General features: G+C 37.2%; 5 protein-coding genes across 5 annotated transcripts in view; 4 read left to right on the top strand and 1 right to left on the bottom strand.

Annotated features, from left to right (window-relative positions):
- The window catches only part of LOC116135323 (tetraspanin-11-like), a 59569-nt gene that overhangs the window by 28698 nt on the left and 2874 nt on the right, over window positions 1-27997 (bottom strand). The gene's annotated exons all lie outside the window — the stretch shown is intronic.
- LOC116135277 (putative disease resistance protein At1g50180) lies at window positions 8894-11893 on the top strand. Its single transcript, XM_031420982.1, has one exon. The coding sequence runs from the start codon at window positions 8922-8924 to the stop codon at window positions 11595-11597; it is 2676 nt and encodes an 891-aa protein (XP_031276842.1). The 5' UTR covers window positions 8894-8921; the 3' UTR covers window positions 11598-11893.
- Window positions 12182-15589, top strand: LOC116135279 (calcium sensing receptor, chloroplastic). Its single transcript, XM_031420985.1, has 6 exons — window positions 12182-12528; window positions 12847-13092; window positions 13898-14090; window positions 14476-14617; window positions 14940-15071; window positions 15208-15589. Exons 1-6 carry the CDS (start codon window positions 12286-12288, stop codon window positions 15437-15439), a joined length of 1188 nt encoding a protein of 395 aa, XP_031276845.1. The 5' UTR covers window positions 12182-12285; the 3' UTR covers window positions 15440-15589.
- LOC116135278 (probable acyl-activating enzyme 17, peroxisomal) lies at window positions 16675-24122 on the top strand. Its single transcript, XM_031420984.1, has 14 exons — window positions 16675-17280; window positions 17658-17787; window positions 17906-18165; window positions 18664-18868; window positions 19703-19743; window positions 19842-19967; window positions 20555-20628; window positions 21640-21860; window positions 22250-22344; window positions 22526-22742; window positions 23014-23139; window positions 23222-23320; window positions 23455-23667; window positions 23764-24122. Exons 1-14 carry the CDS (start codon window positions 17012-17014, stop codon window positions 23866-23868), a joined length of 2181 nt encoding a protein of 726 aa, XP_031276844.1. The 5' UTR covers window positions 16675-17011; the 3' UTR covers window positions 23869-24122.
- Window positions 24662-27576, top strand: LOC116135280 (protein CHAPERONE-LIKE PROTEIN OF POR1, chloroplastic). The gene is made up of 5 exons (XM_031420986.1): window positions 24662-24834; window positions 24942-25036; window positions 25971-26353; window positions 27027-27103; window positions 27219-27576. Exons 1-5 carry the CDS (start codon window positions 24776-24778, stop codon window positions 27367-27369), a joined length of 765 nt encoding a protein of 254 aa, XP_031276846.1. The 5' UTR covers window positions 24662-24775; the 3' UTR covers window positions 27370-27576.

Here is a 27997-nt window from a genome sequence, read left to right as displayed (position 1 = left end):
GCGAAGATGCTTGATTTCGAGAGGAATTTAACCGGAATTGAATTGACCTTCTCATTGTTCATTGCAGAGGCCATGCTGTTGTGTTTCATGCATTTTGGACATGGAAATGGAGAGAAAATGATGATCAAGATGATGGACATAAGATAGAAAACAAACAATTAAAACATTAACTTATTAATGTAAGAAAAGGATAGAAAATTACCAACTCCTTTTGCTATTAAAAACTTGATGTTGAAACTTGGAGTCTAAATTCTTCAAAGAGAATGAAGAAACTCAAAATGAAATCCACCCAAGCCAAAGATGAGAGAAAGCCGAGGGAGTGAGAGAGAAAGTGAGAGAGTGCTTTTTGTTTTCAATTGTTGCAATTGTATTAAAATGGTATAATACTTAATTTATAAACCATGGGCACAAAGTGTAAGTTTAAATTGTTTTGGGAATACCTCAAACAATTAAAATTAACTTGAGAATAAACATTTATGTCAAGTCCTTGGTTTTATGGTTAATTCATAATTAGACCAAATTTTAATTCCATTAAATATTCTAACCCTTTAGAATAAAACCAATGCACTTTTGCCCCTATCATTGAATCCAATTCGATAATAATATTTAATAAATCCTTATTACCCTTAGTTAGCGCTAGCAATCCATGGATAATCATTTCTCACCAATACATTAATTCGGATGCAACCGTTTATGTCCGAACATCATTAAACTGATTAATGATATGTATTACTCTCTCTCCTTGAGCTTGGTTTTATATGTGACCATTTTGGTTCACTATGATCTAGTCGTGGGCCCAATATCAAATTTTGATATGTTTCGTTATAACTCTTTATAATCTCCCACTGATTATGGTAGACGTCTAGCAATGTTCCATAACTCATAAACCACAATGAAGTGTAAACTCTGATGAACCTATTCTGGTCGTACGTACCTTGTAATCAAATCTCTCCGTTATGTAATCCCGATTAAGAATGATTCATGGTATGTCAAAACCTTTAACTTAATCTTTAATCGAATTGTCAATCGATACAATGGAACTCGTCAACATGAAACTACTTTTCATCTGACATTCATTATACTCTGGCTAGAGATTTCCCTTTTCCAATGTTTATTGACATTTATCTAGGAACTCGAGATTTGACTATTTTGAGTTAACGGATCCCATCTTGACCATCATTTGTCCTCGCACATGGATAACATATGATCAAATCGGTTTATTACACAAGACATGACTAGTCTTGTGCTTATACACCATATGAACCATATGCATCCTATGTTGAATCCAACTGTGATGTCTCAGGTCTAAGGATAAGTGGAACACTAGCACGATCCTACAATGTATCATTGATCACATCCATGTGATTCATCGTAATCAGTCATATTCGATAAACAGTTCACTAACCGTTTATCCATGCTAATGCCTTAGTGACATACCTCTTATAATCACCCACACTAATACCATCACATGATATTCAATTGAGACATTCAACATGTCTACTATGCAATGTTATTGCCCAATTAACATTACTTGCGTAGGGAATTCTTAGATGATTTGATCTTCTAAAGATCCATGTCATGGGACATTTCACATGTAATATTAAATATAATATAATATAAATGAAGTAGAAAATCAACATGTGAAATAAGAACACTTTCTTTTATTCATAATATATTTACAAGATATAATGTCCTAAAATCGACAACACGATTGGTTCCTAGGGCATACACTAACACAGGTGAGCTAGTGCATATATATACGAGTTTCTCTCCCCTGGGATCTGGTGGATGGTAAAAGATCTAAACTGTCTGAGCTTGGTCTTTACTTGATGGAGGTAAGATGTCATCATGTCTTCCTTTGCCTGGTACTCCTTAGTAACTTGATGGACCACGAGCTGTGAGTCATTATAGATCTTGATGGACTCTGCCTCCATTTCTCTGGCAAGACAAAAACCTGCTAGCAATGCTTCATATTTAGCTTCGTTATTGGAGGCGTTGAACTCAAACCTTACTGCGACTCTGATTGGATCTCCCTCCAAACTTTCGAGCAAGAGGCTCGCTCCTGCTCCCTTCTCATTTGAGGAGCCATCTGTATACAGAGTCCACAACCATAAGTCGTCACTCTTTGGTTTCTGTTGCTCAATCTCTTCTGAGGTATCTATCTCTGGCAGGCTTGGCTCGGTGTCTGGCTAATAATAGAACTTAGATATAAAATCCGCCACGGCTTGGCCTTTGATCGACATCCTTGGGATATACTTAATGTCGTGCTGACTCATCTCCATTGTCCACTGGATCAGTCTACTCGATGCCTCGGGCTTTCGCATTATTTTCTTCAAAGGGAAGTTCATCAACACATGAATAGAGTGTGCCTGGAAATAGGGTCTCAGCTTCCTGGCGGCAACAACAAGGGCGTAGGCGAGATTTTCTATCTCTAGGTATCTTGTCTCCGCGTCGAGCAATCTCTTGCTCACATAGTACATATGCCATTGTATTCCTCCCTCTTCGGTAACCAATGCCACGCTAACAGTGAATTTGGATACCAATAGATACAGTAGTAACGGCTCGCCCTGGATGGGCTTTGACAACAGGGGGGATGCCCGATGTGTTCTTTCAGCTCCTGAAAGGCTCTCTCACATTCCTCTGTCCACTTGAAACCTTTCTTCCCTTTCAAGGTCTCAAAAAATGGTAAACACCTGTTCGTGGCTCGGGAAACGAACCTGCTAAGTGCGCCCACATGTCTAGTCATACTCTTTACTTGTTTAATGCCAATCAGACTTTTCATGTCGAGCAAAGCTTGAAAATTTTTCGGGTTAGCTTCTATACCTCGTTGATTTACAAGGAAGCCTATGAATTTTTCGAAGCTCACTCCAAAAGCACATTTCAATGGATTGAGCTTCATTTGATATTTTATGAGGATGTCGAATATTTCCCTCAGGTGCTCAATATGACTTTCGATGATCTTTGATTTGACGAGCATATCATCGGTGTATACTTTCATGGAATGGCCAATTTGTTTGACTTACATTTTGTTCACCAAGTGCTGGTAGGTCGCGCCAGCGTTCTTGAGGCCAAATGGCATAACCTTGTAATAATAAATTCCACGGCCAGTAATAAAAAAAGTATGCTCTTCGTCAGGCTGGTACATTAGGATCTGGTTATATCCTGAGTATGCGTCCATAAAGCTAAGTAATGCGTTTCCTACCGTCGCATCTATAAGCTGATCGATCTGTGGTAGTAAAAAGTTGTCTTTCGGATATACTTTGTTTAGATCTGTGAAGTCGATGCAAGTCTGCCACTTGCCATTCAGCTTCTTGACTAGGACTAGGTTGACGAGCCAGTCTGAGCATTTGACTTCCCTGATGAAATTGATTTATAGGAGCTTGTCGACTTCATCTTTGAGCGCTTGAGAGTGCTTTGCATCCATGGCCCTTTTTATATGTCTTATGGGCCGAGCCTCTGAGTCGAGGTTTGACCTGTGACATATCACTTCGGGGTTGATCTCGACCATATCAGTATGCACCTACACGAATACGTCGAGGTTCTTCTTTAGGAACTCGACCAGATTATCAGCCATCACCCTACTCAAGCTGCTGTCGATCTTCAGTATGCGAGTTGGATCCTCCTCGCTAACACTTACTCCTATCAGCTCCTCAATTGGTCCTACAGCGTACTCCTCTTCTAGCTGCGAGGATCTATGAAGTCTTCTAGTGGTCCGGGGTTTGGCTTGGATTATGTGATAATTATGGTCTTTGGGTACGACCATTTTTGTGTGGCGTTTATGGCTCGATTATAACATTCCCATGATTCTTTGGTGTAGCTCCTGACTGTTGCGACTCCCTTGGGAGTCATAAATCTCATTACTTGGCAGGGCACTGATGTGACTGCACTTAAATCATCTAGGATTGGCCTTTCGAGGATGACGTTATATGTGGTCGGGCAGTCTTCCACCAGGAATTCAGCCATCACAGTTCTGACCTTCGATTCTGCCCCTAGAGTTACGGGGAGGTCGATAGTATATTTGGAAACCAGGCTGTCCCCGGTGAACCCATAGAGTGGCGAAGGGCACACCTGTAAATTCCTTTATGTGAATCCCATTCCTTGGAAGGCTCCCAAGAAAATAATATTTTCCACGCTCCCATTGTAAACCATAATCCTTAATACTCTTGCGTTGTCAATCCTGGCTGCGATTACAACTGTGTAATGATCATGACGAGAGGATGTTTCGTACTCATCGACTGTGAACCCCACTACCTTGCTTTTCTTTTTGGGCCACTTGGGCCGCTTCTGTTCGCAACTCATTATTTAGGGGATTGAGTTTGTTCTGGCCTCCCAAGTGTATTGCTCGTGGGATCGCCTTGAGCTTCCTGCTATATACGGTCCTCTATAGATTATATTCACAAAGACCTCATTGGAGTTTGGCGGAGCCTGTTGACCTAGGGTCTGTGTTTGGCCTGAGACCTGGTTACTTTGCTCACCAAGATTCTCTCGAGTTGGTTCTGCCTTAACAAATTCTTTCAAATGACCTCTTCTTATCAGGTCCTCAATGACGCCCTTCAGAGCCCTGTAGTCATTCATATTGTGCTTGACATCCATGTGATACCAATAATATTTTTGCCGATCTCTTTCTCCTAAAGCCCCCCTCATTCTTTCTAGGCGGGCAGCCTCTTCGCCTCTCGGGATACCTTATAGATGTGGGCGATGTTTGAGTGAGGGGGGTGTACTCTACATACCGCAGGAAATGCTGCCTGTCTATGCAGTTATCTACTCTCTGTTTCTTTGGGAATCTGTTGCGATCCCTGTCGCTACTGTCTTGGCCCTTACGCTTATTCGAGGAGCGATCTTGTCTCTTGTCCGATGCCTCCCGTGTCGAGCTCCTAGCTAGTGCCGCTAACGAGCTTTCTACTTGTTGGTATTTTGGGGCCATCTGGTAGAATTTGGAAAAACTCACATGGTCTTCGCTCTTTCCACAGCTCTGTGTTAGGTCTCGTGTTAGGTTTGATCCCTGCGATCAAGAGAGTCCGAATGGATTCTTCGGAGGCATCAACGACCTTTGTCTGCTCGTTCTGGAACCTTATTAAATACGAGATTAGCGATTCGTCTCGCTCTTGGCGAATGTTGCTCAAGTAGTTGAGCGACATTGCGAACTGTCTCCTCGCTTGAGATTGGTGCAGATATAGTGTAGAGAATTGTTGCCAAGAGTTGATGGAGTTTGCCTTGAGCCATTTGTACCACCTCTTGGCATCTCCGACTAATGTGACTACGAAGGATTGACATTTCGCTAAGTCACTGACCTGGTGTAGCTCTATTAGGTCATTAAAGTTGTCAAGATGATCTTCGAGGTCCCCTCTCCCGTCGAACTTGCTTTCTGGTGCCCTGAATCCTTGTGGGAGTGAGGCATGTCGAACTTCCTTCGTAAAAGGGGAACTTACTATTTCTTCTGCCAGGTTATTCTGGTGAGCTTTTAGATCGTCGAGCATCCTTTGCATGCGATCTAGGTCTTCATTTTGGTTCCCCTGGTTGGCTCTGTTAAGTTGTACCTTGAGCAAGTGGGTTCGCAAGTCTGTTGCTTGTGAAGCTCTTCCGACGCGCGAGTTGATAGGCGAGGTCGAGTCATGATGGCAAGGTTGGTAGGTGCTATCATACTTATCGGTGCATTGCTCGCGACGTTAGTTATAACCAGAACGTCGGTCATTGGCAAATTCATGCACATGGCTGGCTTCGTGAGCCTGCGAAGACCAATCTTGTTTTGGGCGTGGGTTAAAATTGGCACGCTGATGTTGGGATACCGCCGAGCTTCTCAGTGGTGTCCATCACCTTTACTTTCCCTCAACGGTTGCTTCCTCGACCGCCTCCCGTGGTTTGTTTGCCTGTGGGACTCTGGCTTGTGCGTGAGGAGCTGCTTGCGAGGTTGGCGGTGTTGATCACCCCCTGGTGGCAACAAAACAGACTGTCGACCTGTAGAATTCATACCTGTTTGGGTAATGTTGGTGAAGCACGACTGGTCGGGGTTCTGGGTGACTGGTTGTTGGTTCCTTAGCTCAGACACGGTCTATTGCACCGCCTGTGCAACCATTGTTCTGATCATCTCCATCAGTTAGTCGTTCTTGGAATTTGATGTCCTTGCTCCCTGATTGTTTACGACGTGTTGAGCTGGTGGCACTGGTGGTCGATGTCCAACGTTCTTCTGTTGCACCTCCTGGTGGGCGGTTTCCATGTTCTCGTGATTTCTGGTGGTAGTTCTTGATCTGGTGAACACCATTTTGGTCCTAGGACGGGTAAATCGTGGTGAATGTTTGCCGAGATCTTTGAAACAGTGGCGGAGGCCCTCCTTCTAATGCCAAAATGTTGATACAAAAATCTGCACCAACTAGCGAGATCTGATCGACCTTGTCAGGATCGGAACTGATGTGAGCGTTATTACGGGTAATCAGCGATGAGTGAATGATAATGCCAGAAAGTATATGACAAAGAGAACTTTTAAAGTGGTTCGGTGAAGTTAACTAGCTACGTCTACTGTGTTTTGTGTATATGATGTGAGAGCTTATAATATAGTTGTAATCCACAATTCGTATTCCCCTCCTCATCGTTTTAGGGGGTTTATATACAAGATTTATATAAAGGAAAGAGCGAAATTAAGAGGATTACAAATGATTTGAATCACAATTCTGATATCCTTGCGATTGAGCGCTTTGATTGTGCAACGATAACTGTTGATCTAGTTATTCCAGCGATATCCGGGATCTAAAGTAATCTGAGGATTGATTGATTAATTCCTAAGATTGTCCACGACTAGCTTGTACTGGGTCAAGCTATGGCTTGACGAGCTTATGCTGGGTCGATCAATCATAATCACCAAGGACATTCTGGGCCGAGCTATATCCTCGCGCTGGCCCGAGCTTGGCGGAAAAACCACACACAACAATAATATAAAATGCATGCATTGATCAAACCATGTAAAACCATCCACAGTATTGTTAAGGTCATCTCCCTTTTAATTAAGTTTATGTTACAACTCAAGCGTCATCTCCCTTTTAATTAAGTTTATGTTACAACTCAAATCGATGCGTGCTGATAATGAAAGTGTAATCTTCCCATCATATACAACAACTATATATGCGAATTCAAATCCAATCATATTAGTATTACATTATTCTAAAGTATGATGTTAGATGAGATGTCATAGTCATTCATACATTAAATTTAAGAATTATTGATTACCCATCAAGAACACTCATCTAACTACTTCTAATTGATCGAGTGGTTTGATAAAAACTTTTGGGTGTATTACTCAAGAGTTCTTAAATCCAAGTCTCTCCTTGGTTGTTAATAGGGGTAGCCATAAGAGTCTGGAACTCTTATTCGACCAGTAGTTCTAAGGTCTCAGGGGATTAGTTGAGATGTGCATAAGCTGACCCGGATACCCTCGGTAAAAAAAAAAAAACACACACACACACACACACATACACACTTAATGTCTAAATTACTTATAGTTAATGTTTAATTAATAGTTCACAATGAGCAATTGTTTCCATTTAATTAACTTAAAAGAAATACTGTAAGTGAAAAGAATATAAATATAAAAGAAATGGGTTAAAACTCCTATAATTATTTGTTTTTCTTTTTAATTTTTATATAATTCTCAAATGGGCCGGTTGTAGTGGGCCTAAAAAACAATAAAATCTGTATCCAAACATAGCATAATGGGCTCAGTATAGGTAGCTTCATATTCAGCCTCCACCCATGGGTTCAATTTTATCTGCATGCTGCTGGTTTTGTGTCAAAGAAGCTTTAGAGTTTAAGTCAATGTCCAAGTCTACGAATACGACTCGACAAAGGCAGATAATGACATGCTTTAGAGTTGATTAATTCAAGATGAAGATGTTTTGACTTTTGATGCCTTGATGGGTGATTAGATACGTATCAGCTGGCCAGTTGTACTAACCATTAATTGTTAATTAAACAAGTAATTGCCTTGTTCTTTCTCTTCTCTCTTTTTTTTTTTTTTTATAAACCAAAATGATATAATAATCAGAAAGGATTTTAAAATCTCGCATTCCCGTGTGAATTATGAGAAAGGCGGGTATTACGATGTTCGGTTTTTTATTTGGGTAGTTATTAGAATAATGTTTAAAAAAAAGTTAAATTAAGTACGTAGTACTATGTAAAATTTTAAAAATTAATATATATATATCCTTTATATTTATTTATTTATTTATTAAATACTCTTATAATAAAATATTTAAAATTAACAAAATATCTCCAATCTACTCATAAATAGAGACAGTCAACCACCACCTTGGAAGGTGGTCAAAGTTGTGGTATCGGGTCGTATGACCAAATAGATTTGGTTTGAAAAGATTAGATCTGTGGCTAGATCTAGTCATTGACAGTTAGATCTAGCTATATTTGATCGTCAACAATGGTCAAAAATACTACCATCATTGATGACTGTCTACGGTCAAAGATCTGATATTTTCTAACCAGATCTAATATGGATCTAGCTGAAAAAAGCTAGATCGATGTACTACTGGTCAGATTTAGTTGGTAATTTGTCATTATATCAGATTTTGGTCAGCTTTTGACAGTAGTGGTTAGAATATAGTAAATTTAGGTTATTAGGATGTTTTTGTTCATTTTTTAAATTTGTTTTTTTGAAGATTATTTAATTAAATTAATAAATTTAAAAGGTTTTATAGGAAATTGAATAATTTAGAATTAAGGTTAACCAAAGTCAAAACTTTTGGAAAACTAATATGTGAACCAAATGAAGCCACCCGGACTTTTCAGATAAAACCTGATATTAGAATAATAGGGTGGGTGAATTGACGGTGTGAGAGTCATGCTAAAAAATGAAGCATATAAAGAACAAAAAGCTATTAAGTTTTAGCTTTACTGTGATTTGTTATATCAAACTACATTAAATGGCTGAGTACATAGTTTCCCTGATGATTGAAAAAATTGCTGATCAAATTGTGGAGGAAGCTCGTTCCCTGTCAAGAGTGCGCCATCAAGTCGAATGGATTGAAGGCGAATTCAGGCGAATGCAATGCTTTCTTAAAGATGCAGAGGCTAGACAAGACAGTGATGAAAGAGTTAGAAATTGGGTTGCAGATATAAGAGACTGTGCTTTTCAAACAGAAGATGTTATCGACACTTACATATTGAAGATGGCGCGAAAAAGAGGAAAGGGGTTGATCACAGACCTCTTCGAGAGGTACCCTTTTGTTTTCTTTCAAGAATTGATTCATCGCCATCGAGTTAACAAGCAGATAAGAGGGATCAAGATGAGAATTCATGATATTAGTATTAGTCGGACGGCTTATGGTATTGAAAATTTTAGCAGAACGGGAGAAGGGTCTAGTAGTTCTGCGGCTGAGTTTATCCGGGAGAAGAGAAGATCTTATCCTCATGCTTGTGAGGAGGACATTGTTGGGTTGGTGGAAGACATAAAGATTCTAGGAGAAAGATTGATTCATGGGGGATTAGAGCGTTTAGTAATTTCGATCATTGGCATGGCGGGATTAGGTAAGACAACTCTTGTTAAGAAAATTTATCGAAGTAGTGATGTCAAGAAACATTTCAGTTGTTGTGCTTGGGTTTATGTTTCACTAGAGTATAGAGCAGGAGAGGTCTTGCAGGATTTGTGTAAAAAAATCCTGGGGCTTGGAAGGGGGGAGTCGGAGAAAATGAATAGAGAAGATATGGAAGAAGAGTTGTCAAAACACTTGGAAGGAAAGAGGTATCTCATAGTTTTGGATGATATATGGAATAAAGAAGTTTGGGATGATCTGAAAGCAGCTTTTCCTGATGAAAAGAATGGAAGTAGAATAATTTTCACAACCCGCTTCAAAGATGTTGCTTTACATGCTGATCCGAGAAGTCCACCATATGAACCGTGCCTGCTTAATGAGGAAAATAGTTGGGAATTGTTGTCCAGGAAGGCATTTCCGGGATTGAATGCCATGGCGAGCCTGCCTCCTTGGTCTAAGGAACTTGGCAATCAGATTTTGAAGAAATGTGGTGGCTTACCTCTCGCCATTGTAGTTTTGGGAGGTCTTTTATCAAGAAAAGAAGCAACTTATAGTGAATGGCTCAAAGTTGTGCAGAGTCTTCAATGGCAGCTCACAAAAGATCCTGCAAAATGCGCAGACATCTTAAAGTTAAGTTATCAAGAGTCGCCCTTCTATTTGAAATCATGTTTTCTTTATGTTGGCCTTTTTCCTGAAGATTTTGAGATTTCTGCTAGAAGGTTGATCATGTTGTGGGTTGCTGAAGGGTTTGTACAACCAAGAGTAGAAGAACAATTGGAGGATGTCGCGGAGGATTACTTAGAGGAGCTAATAGGAAGGAGCATGATTCAAGCTGCAACTAGGAAATCTAATGGAAGGATTAAGACAATTCGAGTACATGATCTTCTGAGGGAATTCTCCATCTCAAAAGCTAGGGAAGATCAGTTTCTTGATATCATCCATGGAGATAATGTCAATGCCAAGGCCCGAAGACTAGCTATACATTTTGAGATGCCTCATACAACAAGAAATATTTCAAGAATCCGGTCTTTGTTGTTCTTCGACGTCAGTGAACCCGTTCAGTTAACTTTAGAGCACTCTCAACTTCTGAAAGTTCTTGATTTGGAGGGCGTTCACAAAGTTCTGCTTGACTCTTCTGTAGGAAACCTTATTCACTTAAGGTACTTAGGCTTGAGAAAAACTTGGTTAAAGAAGCTTCCTTCTTCAATGAGCAATCTCTTGAACTTGCAGACTCTTGACTTAAGATCCACAATGGTTGATCCGATCCCAGTTGTGATTTGGAAGATGCAACAATTGAGACATCTTTACTTTAATGAGCTTAGGGAGATGGTAGTGAAGCCGCCTGCAGAGGTGTCCCTGAAAAATCTCCAGACACTGCAGGGTTTAAGTGTTGGTGAAACTAGCTGCATAGAGCAAGGTTTGAACAAATTGTCCAATCTCAGAGAGTTAGGATTATTTGGTCAGTTGCTTATGCATGAAGAAGCTTTAGGTAAATGGATTCTTAACTTGAAGGGTCTCTGTTGCTTGAAAATTGATGCAAAAAGTAGTATTGACATTATGGTTAATACCATTCCAAAGCTTATGCCGTTTTCAAATCATGCTCATCTGTATAAGCTTCATTTAAGAGGATTCAAAAAGAAGTTGATTGATGTAGAAGATTTTCCGCCAAATCTTACAGAACTGTGCTTGCAATCCTCGTTGTTGATGGAAGACCCCATGAAAAAGCTTGAAAAGCTGCAAAATTTGAGAGTTTTGAGATTGAAGGAGTCATCATATGTAGGGAAAGAAATGGTTTGTTCTAGTGGGGGGTTTCCGCAACTGCATTTCTTGAAACTATCTCGCTTAAATGCAGTTCAGAGGTGGAGAATAGAAGAAGGAGCAATGTGCAATCTCAGGCAGCTGGAGATTGTGGAGTGTAAGCTGTTGAAAATTGTTCCAAGAGGATTGTGGCCAGTGACTAGTCTTCACAATTTGAAGTTAGGCTTCTTGCCATTGGAATTTGAAAGGATGGTTCAAGACCGAAAGGGAGAAACTTGGTACAAATTAGAGCATGTAATGCCAATGTAGAGAAAATTTCTGTGTTTCCATGTACTTTTTCCTCCACATCATGAAAAGCTGACCTTTCAGAAGATTTTGTGAATGTTAATGAATATAGAAACAAGTTTAGCCTTAAGTTAAATTTGGCTGAACTTTGTGACTATAATAATCCACAGGAAGGATTCTATTTGTGTATAATTTCAGCTAGAAATTAGCTATCACATTATCTTTTGCTGAGCTCTGGCATTTGGCTCATGGTAAACGATAGGCATTTCGCCTGATTTTAATAAATTTAGCAAAAATCAAGGAGGCTCCTGTCTCCTGATCGATCAATTTGTAACTTAAGTATCCACCAATTCTATTTGATATCTAGAGATGTACATTAATAAAATTATTTTATACTGAATATTCTGTGTAGTAGTGAGACCTACCATGACTGTTTGTGAAAGAAAACAAGGAATGCCAAGTGGATGAATGGGTGGCTCCGGTTGTTGGAAACCATTGAAATGGGCACGTAGGATATGATGGGGCCATCAACAAAGCTCTTTCTGTTTCCTCCACTTTCTAACCATCTATTTCTCATCACATATTCCTTATGTTATAGGATTTATAATCATCAACCAGACATTCAACTAACTACCACAACACACTGACACAAAGAAGAGAAATACACAGGTTCTCTATTTCTCGAACACTTTGAGAGGTGAAGATTGAACGAATGGCAGTGGTTATGGCAGTTAGATCTTCAGCCACTGCTAAACTGTCTCTTCCTTCTTCTTCTTCCTCTTCTCCTTCTTTGCCTTCCACACAAAAAGTTTCATCCAAGCCTCAGTTGAAACCAAGTTCTGTAGTACTTCCAACTTCAACCACAGCTGTCTCTCTGTTGGCCCTCTTCAATGCCCCCCTTGAAGTCAAAGCTCTCACTCTTGACAAAGACCAGATTGTATCCTCCCTCACTGAGGTAATAACATCTTCGCATGTTTATAATTTGAGAAAGTTTTGATGTCAAAAACAAGAAATAATCTTTCAGATAGAGGCAGTTCCCAAGTTTAGTCAATACCCATTTTTCTCAACCAATGTTTTTGCTTTCTGAGCTGTGAAAAATGCCTCACAACTGCTAAACAAGCTGAGATTTAATTCTTTGTTCAATTTTTTTAATACCAAGTTCATAAAATGGTGTATCCGCTGTGCATTGTCTTTACCTTTAGAGCAAGCATTAAGCTACTACCCAGTTCATGAAATGTTGGATTTGTGTTTCCTAAAATTGATTACTTTTTAGGTGGAGAAAACAGTTGGTCAAATGCAGGAAGTGGGTTCAAGTGTTATAGATACTACACAGAAAATTCTCGAAGTTGTAGGGACTGCTTTGAAGCCAGCCATTGACGTGGCATTGCCGATTGCGAAGCAAGCCGGAGAACAGGCATTGAAGATTGCTTCTCCAGTAATTTCTGAGGCCACAAAGAAAGCTCAAGAAGCAATTCAAGGCACTGGTGTTGATACAGAACCAGTTCTCAGTGCTGCCAAGGTTTGCCTTTATCTTTGTTAACTGCATTTTTATTTTCTTCGCTTCTTTTGGGTTAATGCTTCAGTTTACAAATGCTTGGTTGCTTCTGGAATTTATTAAATTGAGTATTATGTGTTAAAACTGCGACTTATTTCTATAGTTCAACTTTACTCTGTGAGCCTGTGTATCAAATGGGAACTTCTTGGTTATTTGGGGAATTTTGTTCTGGGTTTTGGATCGATGGATTTTTCAAATGTAATTATAAATGGGTTCAATGCCAGTGGTTCTATTTGATTTAAATTTCTTTCTATTGGAATATACTAATGTGCATTTTGACATATTGGAAAAGTACTGAAGCTGCTAGTTTTGTTGCTTCTGAGCCTTTGAAATGAAAACAAAATTCATGGAAGAGAAGATAATTAGATATTCATGGATTTATACTATATTAGTTGTTTGTGTTTTATGAGGATATGAACGATTTTGCTTGAGAATATTTTAATGGTTCAGGATTTTGTTGTTCACACTTGTTTGAAAAAACTTACAATAAATGACCTCATTTTGTCATTCTCTATCACAGTTCTGTTTTCAAATTCTAAGTGAACCAGAAAACTGTTAGCTTTTGGATGATTAAGGACATGCACATAATATTCTTGTAGTTAGTAGTCAATGTGCTAAGAGTAATTGTTTGTATCTCAAATTAGTTGATCAAAACTTGGCATTTTTTTGTAATATTTTGATGCAAATGTTGGCTTTGAGGTGGTAGATAATCTAAAAGCCCTGGTTTCTGAACTTCCATTCAAAAAATGAATTATCTCTTTTGTCACAGACAGTTGCAGATGCAGCAGAAAAGACCACGAAGGTCATCGGAGATGCCAAGCCTATAGCTGCATCAACTGTTGAAACCATCTCATCAGCAGAACCTGTTGTGATTGTTGGAACTGCAGGAGCATTGTTTCTTACATACCTGCTTCTTCCTCCCATCTGGTCCGTCATCACATTTAGCCTTCGTGGTTACAAAGGTGATTTAGCTGTTTTCATGGAGTTGCTTCGTATTATGCAAATTCCTTGTGGTTGCATATATATTTAAGAATCTGAGTTGATTTGAGATTCATATCTGCTAAGAAAGCATGTCTAGAGAAGTTTCTCATCTTAATTTTTATTTCCTTAAATGATTTTAAATTTGCATATTAACAAGACCACAATCACCACGGTATTAAACTTAGCAAACTCATCGTTGGCTCCAAATTTGTGCATCCAAAAACAAAACAAGTAATTATGTAAAAAGAATGTACAGAAAATGAATTTTTTATGTATTTCTTTTTTCAAGTTTTACCCTTGCAGTTTTGTATCTCAGGAGTCAATGTTATAATGTAGAGCTAATTTTTTTGTTATGTTACACATTAGGTGAACTAACTCCTGCTCAGTCGCTCGATGTAATTACTACGAAAAATTATGTTATGATTGATATTCGATCAGAGAAGGACAAGGATAAGGCTGGGATTCCTCGCCTTCCCTCCAGTGCTAAGAACAGGATGATTTCAATCCCGTAAGTAAATCAATAACCATGCTTCTTGACTACATTTACTTCTCCTCCATGCTCAACTACCAATTCAGAGCTAAAAGTATTTTTGTGAAAGGTATAAGATCATGTATCTACTCTCTGTTTGCTCTCGGACTTTTCATCCAATCTGTCTCGCTGCTTCGATGCATTGGATGGTTGTGGCAAAGTGTACAACTTTTAGTGTCACTGTTGGTAGAAAAAATAATTCTTTTATACGAGTATAAATACAAATTCATTTTTCATGTCCTATATATGATTGTCATCAATGTAAACAAACATTTATTTCTTTATTGTTTTGATGTTTTAGTTTGGAAGAGCTACCCAGCAAGTTGAGGGGCCTTGTCAGAAATTCAAAGAAAGTAGAAGCTGAAATAGCAGCTCTAAAGATATCATATCTGAAGAAAATTAGCAAAGGCTCCAACATCATAATCATGGACTCGTGGGTTCTTCTGCCTCACCTCTCTTGTTGCAAATGAAATCTAATATAGCTTATTGTTGCACGTTACCGTATTTTGTCTAGTGTTTGGTCATTTTTGTATTGTTTACACCACTCCTTGCTACTTGATGTTTTTCAGGTACTCAGATTCGGCTAAAATTGTTGCAAAAACACTAACGAGGCTTGGCTTCAAGAATACCTGGATTGTAGCTGATGGATTTGCTGGAAGGAGAGGATGGTTACAGAGTCGATTAGGAACAGATTCATACAACTTTTCCTTTGCAGAGGTTCTCTCACCATCCAGAGTCATTCCTGCTGCGGCCAGACGTTTTGGTACAACTAGCACAAAGTTTCTGCCTGGTTCTGAATAAAACTTTTTGCCCCATCTGATAAAAGATTAAAAGTCACGGAATGTTCATTCTTGGTTTAGATAGAAATCTATCAAATGATCTCCTGTAATTCTTTGATTAATGTTGGTTGATTGATCTTTTTCCTCATCAAACCCTGTCTACATTCCATTCTTTGAGGCACTGGTCTTACATATTGGAGTCAGATAACAAATGAACAAATTCCTTGTGCGGGATGGTAAACCCTTTAGCTACTGTTAAAGTACCATCTCTGCCGCCCTGCAAAACACAAAGTTTGGGTGCATTTGTTTTAGTATTTTGGATAAGATTTTAAAAAAAGTAAGAGTTAGGTGGTTATTACGAGATCAGATTTGAAAATTAACAAAAATAGATTTGTTAATTTACTAAACACTAATGTAATAAAACATTAAAAATTAACAAAAATACCCTCATCTATCCATTAAATACTGGCAGTCGGTCACCCTCCAAGTTGTCGTATCGGTGCATGATCAATTGGATCTGATCAGTCTTGCACTGATATGACCTTTTCCAGCCATATCCACTATGGATCTGGTCGAAAAATACCAGATCTACGGTTAGATCTGGTTGTAGATCTGACATTTTTCGACCAAATCTATGATGGATTTGACCGGAAAAGGCTAGATTGGCGCACTACCGACCAAATCTAGCCGGTATTGCATTATTATACTAGATTTCGATCACCTTTCGATAATGGTGGTTAGAATTTGGCAAATGTGGGTGGGTGGGGGTGTTTTTGTTAATTTTTAAACTTTTTTTAAAGATGTTTAGTTAAATTAATAAATTTAAGGGGTTTAAAAATAATTAAATAAAATAGAAAAAGATTTTCAAAATAAGAAACAAATGTGTATTTTGGGTAGGAGAGAGATATGATAGTGCAAAAATATTAAAACAAATGCATGCTTAATCTCTAGGTTTAATTCATGTAAGAAAGATCAATGATGGAAATATGGATTAATTGCTAAATTGTTTAAGATAATTAAAATATTATTACACTTAAAAATTACCTAATACTTTTCAAAGAGTATTAAACACCCAAATTATAATATAAAAAGGAAAAAAGATATAATATAAAATTATGAATTGTGAATTGTGAATTGTGAATTAATAAAATAAAAAAAAAATATTTTAATCAAGTCCATCCAAATTGTGTGAGCAGTTCTTGATCAACTTTGTTTGAATGACTTGTAAAGGAAGATAGTGACCGGACAGATAACGTTAGACGAAGAATAACGCAACCGTCGCCTCCACTGATGTGGGACCGTGGGAAGCCACAGCCAGCGCCTGCGCAGTTCCTTTTATTGAACTCATGAATGTTTTTTGAAAGTTATTTTGGTGCCATATCACCACCGTCGCTCCAATACCAAACCAACCAGTTCATCATCAACTACTCACCCAGCACGTGTTCCCACTTGTTTTTTTATTTCGTGAAATAAAATATTGAAACCCCATCTCAAACCTCTGCAGATATAAAACTTTTACAGAATTTCTATACTAAAGTCTAGTCTTTTCCAAAATTGATTACAACAGAAACAGAGGAAACAGTGAGGTTTAGAAATGGCCACTGCACCTCACACTTATAAGTCACTTGATGGTATCTCGAGGAGCGATATCGAAGCCCTGGGAATACCCTCGAAACTTGCTGACCAACTTCACCAGAAGCTCACCGAGATCATCGTTAATTATGGGGCTGCCACGTCCGACACGTGGCGGAACATCTATAGACACATCCTTAATCCCGAACTTCCCTTCTCTTTTCATCAGATGCTCTACTATGGTTGCTACAAGGACTTTGGACCCGACCCGCCTGCTTGGTTGCCCCACCCGTAATTATATCTGATTCCCTGAGCTTTAAATTTAGTGATTCAGGCTCTTTAATATCTATGTATTGATGAATTTACAGAATGCTGCGAATTATAGGGATACTTTCAAATTTCATAAAACATTTGTTATCTTTTATTTTATTTTTTTGGTTGGTTGACTTTTCACTATTTTCTAGTCTTTTATCTTAAAACTATATTGATGCATTTTTCAATTCACTATTGCAAAATTCAATGCATTAATATAATCTATAATGTTTCAAAGTTTATGTTGTTGTTGCTATAATCTTGTGTTTTCGATATTCTTGGATGAAAGAATCTTCTTATACATGTAATCTGAAGAAGGATTGATATAATCATTCAATTGCTTGTTGTATGGGTAGGGAGGCTGCAAATTTAACAAATGTTGGGCAGTTATTAGAGAGGCGTGGAAAAGAGCTTTTGGGGTCAAGATACAAGGATCCCATATCCAGTTTTTCTGATTTTCAGGAATTCTCAGTCTCAAACCCTGAGGTATATTGATATAACTTTAAAGGTGACATTTCTATTGCTGTAAAGACTTAAGACTTGTGCTTTGCTTGTACTGTGATTTTATCACACGAATATGGTTTCTCATCTCTTGACTTGCTAGGTGTATTGGAAAACTGTTCTAGATGAAATGAATATATCGTTTTCAGTACCTCCCCAGTGTATTTTACGTGAGAATGCATATGGGGTGGCAAACCCAGGTGGGCAATGGCTTCCAGGAGCATATTTGAATCCTGCAAAAAATTGCTTGAGTTTAAAAAGTGGTAGAAGTTTGGATGACATTGTGATTAGATGGCGTGATGAAGGAGATGACAATTTGCCTGTAAAGAGCATGAATCTCAAGGAATTGCGTACAGAGGTTTGGTATGCTACTTTTCATCTATAAGCTTTGTGAAAAGTTGTTTGTCTGTAGGATAAATATATGATTATTTCATAATAGAATCATTAAAAGCAAAGCAAGGTAGATAGTGGAAGTTATAAGAAAATGTCATCGTGATATGAATAAATGATCTTGTGCTGCAATCAGCATATTAAAGAGTAGTTATCTTTGGTGCTTCCATTCAAATGGCAAGCTTTAGTCTAATTAAATAGTTGGTCCTTAGAGGACAACTTTCAGAGTTTCCTGTATTAAATTGTACATGTGAAGTTTGGTAGGCCACAGTGGATGTTGTAGTTTTCAATTTCTTGTAGTGATTGTGCTTTATAAGAGCTGCATAAGCATAGTGTCTTATGTTCTATGGAAACTATTGAATTTAAGTAGTAAGATGAGGCTACATGATGTTTCTAACATTCTTTCCGTTCAAAGTTTTAACAGTTCTGAATATTGTGTGACCCAAAATTTTGTTGGCTCATATTGTGTAGGTTAGTTGCATATGCACTCAATGCACTGGGGTTGGAGAAGGGATCTGCAATTGCAATTGATATGCCAATGAATGTCAATGCTGTGGTTATCTACCTAGCAATTGTTCTGGCAGGATACATGGTTGTATCCATTGCTGATAGTTTTGCAGCACTTGAAATATCAACAAGACTCAAAATATCAGAAGCTAAAGCCATATTTACTCAGGTTATCATCCGTTTCCTTTTGAAGGACCATAAAATGCATCTCTACTTTTTTGTGTTTCATGGATGTGTTTGAGCTTTTTGGTGTTTGTAACTCTAATTTTGGTCAAGGCTGTGTCTTTTGAAGTTTTAATTTTTCCTTTCCATTTTCACATGATTTTCTTATTTTAGTGAGCTCTAAGCTTTTTGGCGTATTTATATGCTTTACTGTAGAATCGTCCAATAGGTACACAGAGAATCTCATGGTAAGAATTAATCATCATTCTCTTTTTCTTGTAAATCATAATTTTACCATCTGTCACATATGAGTTAATCTATCTTTGCCATAATGTCTGCAGTTGTTTTAGTGAAGTCCATTATTATGATTATGCAATTATTGTTTTCAAAAAATAATATAAAAGAAGAATTAAGCTGAAATGAGGGAACTGTGCTCAAAGCTTGTAACTTTTAGATGAGCAGTTTTGAATGCAGAAGTAATCTGTTATACTGAATCTCTTGTTGGGACAGGGACCTAGTATTGAGGCTGTAACTGATAGGGTAATTGGTTGCTTGCTCTTCTGTTAGGGACCAAAAGGCCTGTATGAGATTTTGAGGGGCTTAGAAAAGCTCTATTTATTTATTTATAAAATGTAGACTGAGAAGCTTTTAAACACATCAATAGCATCATTTAGTGGTTTAACATTTAGATCATCAAAATATGGTTTGGCATTTATATTTATGGAATAGAAAGCAAGCATCAAGCTTTTACTGGTAAAATTTGATCATCTTTATCAACTCTAGCATCTAAGTTGGTTTAATTCACTCTTCATTCATGTGAAATCATCTCTTTTCTTGTCAGGATGTAATCATTCGTGGTGTCAAAAGTATACCGCTGTATAGGTAAAGTTTTCAAACTCTCTAGCCATATTCTTTTATTGTCTGTTTTTCCCTTATATTTATACTCTACTCGCTCTCATAGTTTAGCTTTGGTTCTGCAGTAGAATTGTGGATGCCCAAGCACCTATGGCTATTGTTATTCCAGCCAGAGGCCCTGGTGGCAGTATGAGATTGCGTGATGGTGACATTTCTTGGCATGATTTTCTTGGAAAAGTCAGAAATTTCAAGTATGGAGCTTGTTTTCTGTTTCATCTATACTATCATTTTTAGTCTTTGTGCCTGATTATCCATGGTCTTTCACACCATTTTATCCTACTTTTGTAAAAATTAAATGGGAATGATTTTTACCTTGTTTTGAAGCTTCACATTCTATTCTTGATGATATCTTTTACGTTTCTGACCTAATATTTTATAAATTTAATTTTATCTAAATTTATTGAGACATAATCTAAAGGAATAAATCAATAAAGACATCAATCTGGTTTGAAACTTTAGGATTTATGAAATCAAGAAATTGAAAGGAAAATTTAGGAGAAAAGGGTAAACTGGAAAAAGAAGTCACAAGAGAAGGAAAAGATAGACATGGAAAAAATAACATACGAGGCAAACATGCCTAGTTCCTGTCCCCATTCTGATTCATGTACCAGTTGATTAATTGCATGTAAGCACCTCATGCTTGGAATTGCTTTATTGACCCATGTATTTTTCTCAAAGTTACTTGATTAATGATCTCTGCATGTGTGAAAAATAATAAATATCAGTGAAGCTCTGATGCTGATGCTGTGTCTGTCCATCTTTTACATTAAACCTGCAGAGAATATGAATTTGCAGCTGTTGAACAATCAGTAGAAGCATTTACAAATATCCTTTTCTCATCTGGAACCACAGGTATCTGAAAGAATAAACATCATGAAGCTTTCTTGAATGATTTCATTTACATAGAAAATTGGTACTTCCTTCTGGAGCACAAACTGGTCAATTTGCAGTTTGAAGTTATATTGTCAAAAGTCATCCTGCTTAAAGTATACTGGATTCCTGTTGTATTCTCCAAATATAGTAACTTTTGTGGTGCCGTAATATTAAAATAATCTAAACTCTGAAGGTTTCACGAAATTCTAGAGGCATCATAAATGAAAATGAAAAGATGAAACTTTGTGGTAAATATATCAGAGTTGCAACCATAAGTGTAAAGTAATGGTACTGTGGATATTTTGTCTCATCACAGTATTTCTCAACTGTCTTCTACTTTAGGTACTTTTAACATCCAAGAAAGGAGAAGGAATTCTGTTTAAAAATCCATTTTAATTATACCAAAGGACTAGAATGGGGATAGAAATATTTTCTTGTGTAACCAGGGTGTATCCTGTTGATGGCACAACTGGGTGCTTCAGAGTTCAATTGATTTGTCACAGTTAGAATGTACCACTTATGCTGTCAGTGAAACAAGGCCAGTGATGACTGTTGAGGAAATACCGTGGGCTTTATATGTGTTTCTAATGAACTTTTCACATTCTAGCAAGAATAATAAGGAAACCAAAAACCTTACATACAGAGACAGATACTTAAGGGATGAGGATATCAACTCGTTAATAGTACTAAAAATTTAAGATTCAGTATAAACAACTCATTGAGCATGAAATGCGGATTAGGAGAAATAAGTGGCAAAATATTTCCTGGAAATATAAGAATGAAGTTTTCCTTCATAAAAAATATTTAGATTATTGAATTCTCTTGAGCTCCCCTTTGAATACAATAAAATACTATTGGTTGGATAACTATATGATTAACTTCACAAATTTGAGAAGGGTATTGGATTCAGTTTTAATTTTTATTAACCGAAATCGCATTTAAAGTATAATTGGCTAGTAAGGACCTGACTAAGCTTATTTTCTGTTATAGGGGATCCAAAAGCAATTCCATGGACCAATGCAACTCCTCTGAAAGCTGCTGCAGATGCATGGTGCCACATGGATATCCGTAAAGGGGATATTGTTGCTTGGCCAACTAACCTGGGGTGGATGATGGGTCCTTGGTTGGTGTATGCATCATTGTTAAATGGAGCTTCAATAGCTTTATATAATGGATCCCCCCTTGGGTCTGGCTTTGCTAAGTTTGTACAGGTAGAGAATAATGTGCATGCTAGAATGCTGTTTCTAAGTCTTGTTTTTGAGTTTCTGTCAGTAACTCTTCCGCAACAATCTAGAGATGCTACACTACCCTATGAGAAAGATTCCAAACATACTTCCAAAAACAATTACCATCTGAAGCAAATTTATTTACATGCGCCTTTTATTTTTACATTAGATAAGAAAATATTGTTTTGCCAATTTCCTCTGTTAAAGTTTATTTCATTCCTTTTATAGACACAGACTGAAACATGACTATTTTGATATGAACCTTTTTGAAATGACATCGCTGCCACAGTTACCTCTCTATATTGTGTCAAATATTTTATATGTAGACATTTAAAAATTAAAAATTTCTGTTTAATTTCCTGTAATTTCTTTAGGATGCTAAAGTAACAATGCTTGGTGTTATCCCTAGTATTGTTCGGACATGGAAAAGTGGGAATTCTGTAGCCGGCTATGATTGGTCTGCCATTCGGTAAGTCCTGGATGTTACTACTGATGTTGTTTATTCTTCACAAAACAGGATTCTCAATGGGCTTATAATGTCATTAGCATGCATGTGATTTGTTTGACCAAAAATCAGTTGTATTGGTGCTGTTGATTGTGCTCCGATTATTGATTGTTTCTGGCTGTATTGGTTATTTGGAAACTGGTAGGTGCTTTGCCTCCACTGGAGAAGCTTCTAATGTGGATGAGTACTTATGGCTGATGGGGAGAGCTTGTTACAAACCTGTCATTGAATATTGTGGTGGTACCGAGATTGGTGGTGGATTTGTTTCTGGATCATTATTGCAAGCTCAATCATTGGCTGCTTTTAGTACACCAGCTATGGGCTGCAAGTTGTTTATTCTTGGAGATGACGGTGTTCCTATAGTAAGCACTAGTGAACTTTTTATTTATATGCTAGGCAAGATTTACCATTATTGCACTGAAGCAAAATTTTAATTCAAGCCTCTTCTTTATCTCCTGAATATTTCTATTATTGACAGATTTATCTAATTATTATCTATTAGTGAACCCAAATTTATTTTTTGGATTTGATAATGGTTCCAACTGAAATCAGGGTTTTTTTTTTGGACATATATTCTGTTTCTTTAAATATATGCAGCATTTGAACTAATTTGCTTAAACTTTTCAATTATAGCCTCAAAATGCACCAGGGATGGGTGAATTGGCGCTTGGTCCTCTCATGTTTGGTGCTTCAAGTAAACTCCTGAATGCTAATCACTATGATGTCTACTTTAAGGGAATGCCTTCTTGGAATGGACAGGTAAACAAAACTTGCCACCTTAATTCTAGTGTATGGTTGAGGTCGTTGATGGAACTTCTATACTTGATTTTTACTTGTACAGATTCTGCGAAGGCACGGGGATGTGTTTGAGCGCACTTCTAGAGGAAATTATCGTGCACATGGCCGTGCAGATGATACCATGAATCTTGGGGGCATAAAGGTAATGCTTTTGAAATTATGGCTTTGGATGTATGAATTTCAAGTGTCATGTGCCCATGCAAACCAGTTTATGATCAGGTGGAGGACAATTTTTTTTTTTTTTTTTGCTTTAATATGTTTTGTTCTATTTGACAGGTTAGTTCGGTTGAGATTGAGCGCATCTGTAATACAGTTGATAGCAACGTCCTTGAAACAGCAGCCATTGGGATGCCACCACCAACTGGTGGACCTGAACGACTCATAATTGCCGTTGTATTCAAAGATTCAAGCAACTCACCACCGGACTTGAATCAACTGAGGATGTCTTTCAATTCAGCAGTGCAAAAGAAACTAAATCCTTTGTTCAGGGTATCGATTTCAAGCTCTACTCCTGTGCCCATCAGCTAAGCATTAAGCACTACAGAATTGACATTCTAACTCAATGCTAAAAACATACATGTGCAGGTCTCTCATGTCGTTCCCGTTCCATCCCTTCCAAGGACGGCGACAAATAAGGTGATGAGAAGGGTGTTGAGGAAGCAACTTGCTCACAACAATTCTAAACTATGATGAATGGATACTTGCAACAAGCGGAGTTGAAGAGTTGAAGTTACGCGCATACACACTTTCATGTATTTGCTTGCCGTTGTTTTCGTATGTTTGATTAATTGATGTTATGATCCATATAAGGCGCAGTAATTTTTATGTCGCTATTGTAGAAGTTAATGTACAAGTAACCATACAATACATTTAACAAACATCATCTTGAGTGTTGCAGGAAATTATGTTCGGAGAAATAAAATGAGTTACATAATTCCCATCAATAACCTTCTATACACACACACACACACACACACACACACATATACGATCGAGAGTGTTTGAGTCAGTTTATGTGTACTTTAGTTAATCCACTAGGACTCTGAAACTATCGACCAAGTAAGGGCACTAGTGGTTAGTGGTCATCCCTTATTAGCCATCAAAGAAGGATTCGAATTAAAGATTTCTTGAGTAATACATCCAAAAGTCTTTATCGAATCACTCGACTACCTAGGGATTGGTTAATATATTATCTTTATGACTCAAGAAATTTATCAATTTGAATTAGATTATTACTCTTAAAAGTTTTGAACAGAACAAAAAGGAATTATCTACGAAAAATGATTTAAAAATTAGAAAAATAATAAACTATATGGGTCATATTACCTCAGCTAGATTCAATATTTTAATAACATTAAACAAACGTTTCTTAAGATATTTTAAAAGAAACGTTTTTCACATTTATTTATATAAAAGAAAGTTGAGCTGGGCCTTTAGCTCTTATACCCGGCCCAAGCCAGTCCAATATAATCTTCATCTACTCTTAAAAACACAAAATCCCTGACGAAAGTGGCTTCTCTGACCCCCAGCTATTTTGAAGCTGTGTTTGTTGGAAGACTTACAGTTTCCAAATTCTTCCCAATCCAACAAACAAATTATGTCTTCTCTCTTATTCTCAAACCCTCATTTATCCACTCCCTTCCTCCCGCAAAAACTGTAAGTTTTTACTAACTGCACTCAATTCACCTTTTTTTTTTTTTTTTTTGGTGCGAATTTATCGAATTCGATTGTTCTTAAGGCTTTGGTGTGTGGTTTCTGTGCAGTTCTGGTCATCTAAGCGCGACTAAAGCGACACCGTTTTGCACCATTTCTAGAAGCCCTACAGCCCCTCGTTGCGCTGTAGATACACCCTATGGAGGTAATTTTTTGTTTTTAATGTTTATTTTTAGAAAGTATCTTCGATTATGTAATTGGAGTTTAGTGTATTTGTATGGTATCTTGTTAATTAACCCTACATGCCTTTTTTATTTATCTGGTACTTCGAAAAATTTCAGTACATATTGTTGGCGCTCTAGTTGTTGAACAATTTATCAAATTCACAATGAAGAAAAACCGGACTGCTTTTATAGCAGCTGTTAATTTTCACGGCTGTTGAGTAATTTATTCGGTTTCATTTGTGCTTAATGGAGCCATAGAGATTATTCTACTTCAGGTCTTATGTAAAAGCAAAGTTATTTCTTTCTTTTGGTCTCTGATTGCTTTTTAGTTTTTGTGGTCCTTGTATGAGTGTTCTGTTTATTGTCGTTTTAGGATTCTGCTTGCTTTTGATAATCGAGTTAATTTTTTATGTTGAGCATTAGTTTTAACTTTTTTTTCTTTCCTTGGTATCTTTGGAGTAATAATACAATGCAACATGAGTAATTTTCAGGATGTTTGGTCCTGAATTTACGGCTTAAAATCTTAATCTCGATTGGATTTGTTGGTTGTAATACATGTATTTCTTTTTCTTTCTTTCTTGTGGGTGAGAAATATATTGTTGTCTTTCCTTTCACCTTATCATATAGAATTGTGCGGCTCTACCTTATTTAAACGGTCATTTGGGTTATATTCCAACTGCTGGATATTTGCCATGAACCAAGCAAATATGTCATTTGGTGCATAGAAAGTTGAAATTTATTGCATTGTCAGAAGCATCAATTTGGTTGGTATGAGGTTGTGATAATTTCTGGTTACTATGGAATGTGTAATGTGTTATATTGTCTTGGTGTATTCCATATGTTTCTGTGGTTTTCTGGTTTTGCTATTCTACTGTTTATGTCTTGTATAAAAGATGTGGTTCCATTTTCCTGTAGGTAATGTTCCAACATTTCCTCGAATGAAAGTTTGGGATCCTTATAGACGCCTTGGTGTAAGCCCTTATGCCTCTGAGGAAGAAATTTGGGGATCACGCAATTTTCTATTGCAACAATATGCTGGACATGAGAGAAGTGAAGAATCAATAGAAGCTGCTTTTGAGAAATTACTGATGACCAGCTTCAGACAAAGGAAGAAGACCAAAATCAATTTGAAAAGCAAGCTAAAGAAGCAAGTCGATGAGTCTCCACCCTGGGTTAAGAACTTACTCAATTTTGTGGAGCTTCCTCCTATAGAAGTTATTTTCAGAAGATTGTTCCTTTTTGCATTTATGGGTGGCTGGAGTATCATGAATTCTGCTGAAGGCGGACCTGCTTTCCAGGTTTGTTCTTGTTGTAGTTAGATTATGACTACAAGTATCTGTTCTTGGTCCCGCTTATATCTCTATATAGCCAATTATATTATTCATAAGTTATGTTAGTTTAATGCGTTAGTGAGAACTTATGTTTTCTCAACGTTCTCTTTATCGTGATTTGTCCAAATATGTTGTGACTTGTTAAAATGGGTTTCAAGTATGCAGGTCCGTGTCTCCTATATGTACATTAGTTGGAGTTTCCTGTATCTTGCAAGATATATATGTAGTCTACTTTTAAAATGGATCCTACCATACCATGCAATACTATGTACTCAAATCTGTTGTTGGATCTTATTATATCTTGCAAGGATTGGTTGGTTTATGCTGTTCTGAAACTCAAACATGGGGCAAATAAGGGATGTCATTGTATTAAACTTTGGTATTGCTCAATTTTATGAATATACTCAAATTACTGATGGATTCTACCTTGCTGATAAAGCATGAAGTTTTAGTGGGCTCTCATTTATCCTTGATTTTGTGCAAGGATTTCCAATGGACCTTCATTTGAATTGTTCTTTGATGGGCTAGCATTCATGCAGTTAATAATTTAGAATATCTGTCACTACACCTTTCTCTAAAATATTGGTATATACTCAATAGCTTAGACATTAAACAAGAAATATATTAATTCTGTGTGCAGGTAGCTGTCTCTTTGGCTGCTTGCATATACTTCCTTAATGAGAAGACAAAGAGCTTGGCTAGAGCATCAATTATCGGGTAAGTTTTGTAGTGAAAAGAACCCTGTTTTGCTTATAATCTCTATGTCTATCTCTCTTCATTCTCTAGTCTTAACAGTTTTGGTTATTAATTTCTAAGATTTTCTATTGCACAGATTTGGTGCACTTGCGAGCGGGTGGATTTGTGGTTCCATCTTTGTCCCAATGATTCCAACAGTTCTAATTCATCCTACTTGGACTCTGGAGCTTCTAACGTCACTAGTAGCATATGTTTTCTTGTTTCTTGGTTGTACTTTTCTCAAGTAAAAAAGTTGCAACCCTACCATGTTTACTTTAAAGAACTGAACCAAACTTCTCATTCTCCATTGTGTCATTGAACCATAAGTCATCCATTTTTTTTTTTTTTTTTTTTTTCTTTTGACTTTTCTTCAATAGAGTATAGTGCAGTTTGGCAATGCATACTGCAGTTTTTACAATAGGGAACAATTTTCTTAAACAAAGCTTTTTTATACATTTGGAATCTTCTTTTGGGTTAACAATAGTGCCTGCATCTGAAATTTCCAAGTACATACTAATCTAATTTAAGAATAATGGGAGCCTTACTTCCTTCTTTTACTCCTTTATGTGACAGCCGACATGGCAGTCTGACAGATGCCATCTCATATGTCACGTCACCCAACTGCCACATAGGATCCCCAAAAATTTTAAAAATAAAATTTTTGCTTTCCTAAATTCCCAATACCCAATTTTTTTTAAAAATAAAAGTTTATCCCAATTTTTTTAAAAATAAAATTTTTGCTTCCTAAATTTGCAATTCCCAAAATCATTTGAAATCTCTCCTTCCCCGAAATCATTTGAACCCTAAATTTTTTCAAACCAATTTCAATTGTAGTCACAATAATTGCTGTGTTTGTTATTACACTGTGCTTGATAG

Source organism: Pistacia vera, unplaced genomic scaffold, assembly GCF_008641045.1.
Source record: "Pistacia vera cultivar Batoury unplaced genomic scaffold, PisVer_v2 Contig298, whole genome shotgun sequence".
Classification (NCBI taxonomy): domain Eukaryota; kingdom Viridiplantae; phylum Streptophyta; class Magnoliopsida; order Sapindales; family Anacardiaceae; genus Pistacia; species Pistacia vera.
The sequence above is the reverse complement of the archived record's forward strand: the minus strand, read 5'-3'. Positions and strand labels throughout refer to the sequence as shown.

Bases quoted from the DNA above. Each gene is read 5' to 3' on its own strand.
- LOC116135277 (XM_031420982.1), top strand. From the start codon at position 8,922: ATGGCTGAGTACATAGTTTCCCTGATGATTGAAAAAATTGCTGATCAA.
- LOC116135279 (XM_031420985.1), top strand. From the start codon at position 12,286: ATGGCAGTGGTTATGGCAGTTAGATCTTCAGCCACTGCTAAACTGTCT. The intron at 14,091-14,475 runs GTGATTTAGCTG...GTTACACATTAG, and splicing joins TAGCCTTCGTGGTTACAAAG to GTGAACTAACTCCTGCTCAG. The intron at 14,618-14,939 runs GTAAGTAAATCA...TTGATGTTTTAG, and splicing joins AACAGGATGATTTCAATCCC to TTTGGAAGAGCTACCCAGCA.
- LOC116135278 (XM_031420984.1), top strand. From the start codon at position 17,012: ATGGCCACTGCACCTCACACTTATAAGTCACTTGATGGTATCTCGAGG. The intron at 19,968-20,554 runs GTATGGAGCTTG...TTAAACCTGCAG, and splicing joins GGAAAAGTCAGAAATTTCAA to AGAATATGAATTTGCAGCTG. The intron at 23,668-23,763 runs GTATCGATTTCA...ATACATGTGCAG, and splicing joins AACTAAATCCTTTGTTCAGG to GTCTCTCATGTCGTTCCCGT.
- LOC116135280 (XM_031420986.1), top strand. From the start codon at position 24,776: ATGTCTTCTCTCTTATTCTCAAACCCTCATTTATCCACTCCCTTCCTC. The intron at 24,835-24,941 runs GTAAGTTTTTAC...GTTTCTGTGCAG, and splicing joins CCCTTCCTCCCGCAAAAACT to TTCTGGTCATCTAAGCGCGA. The intron at 25,037-25,970 runs GTAATTTTTTGT...ATTTTCCTGTAG, and splicing joins TGTAGATACACCCTATGGAG to GTAATGTTCCAACATTTCCT.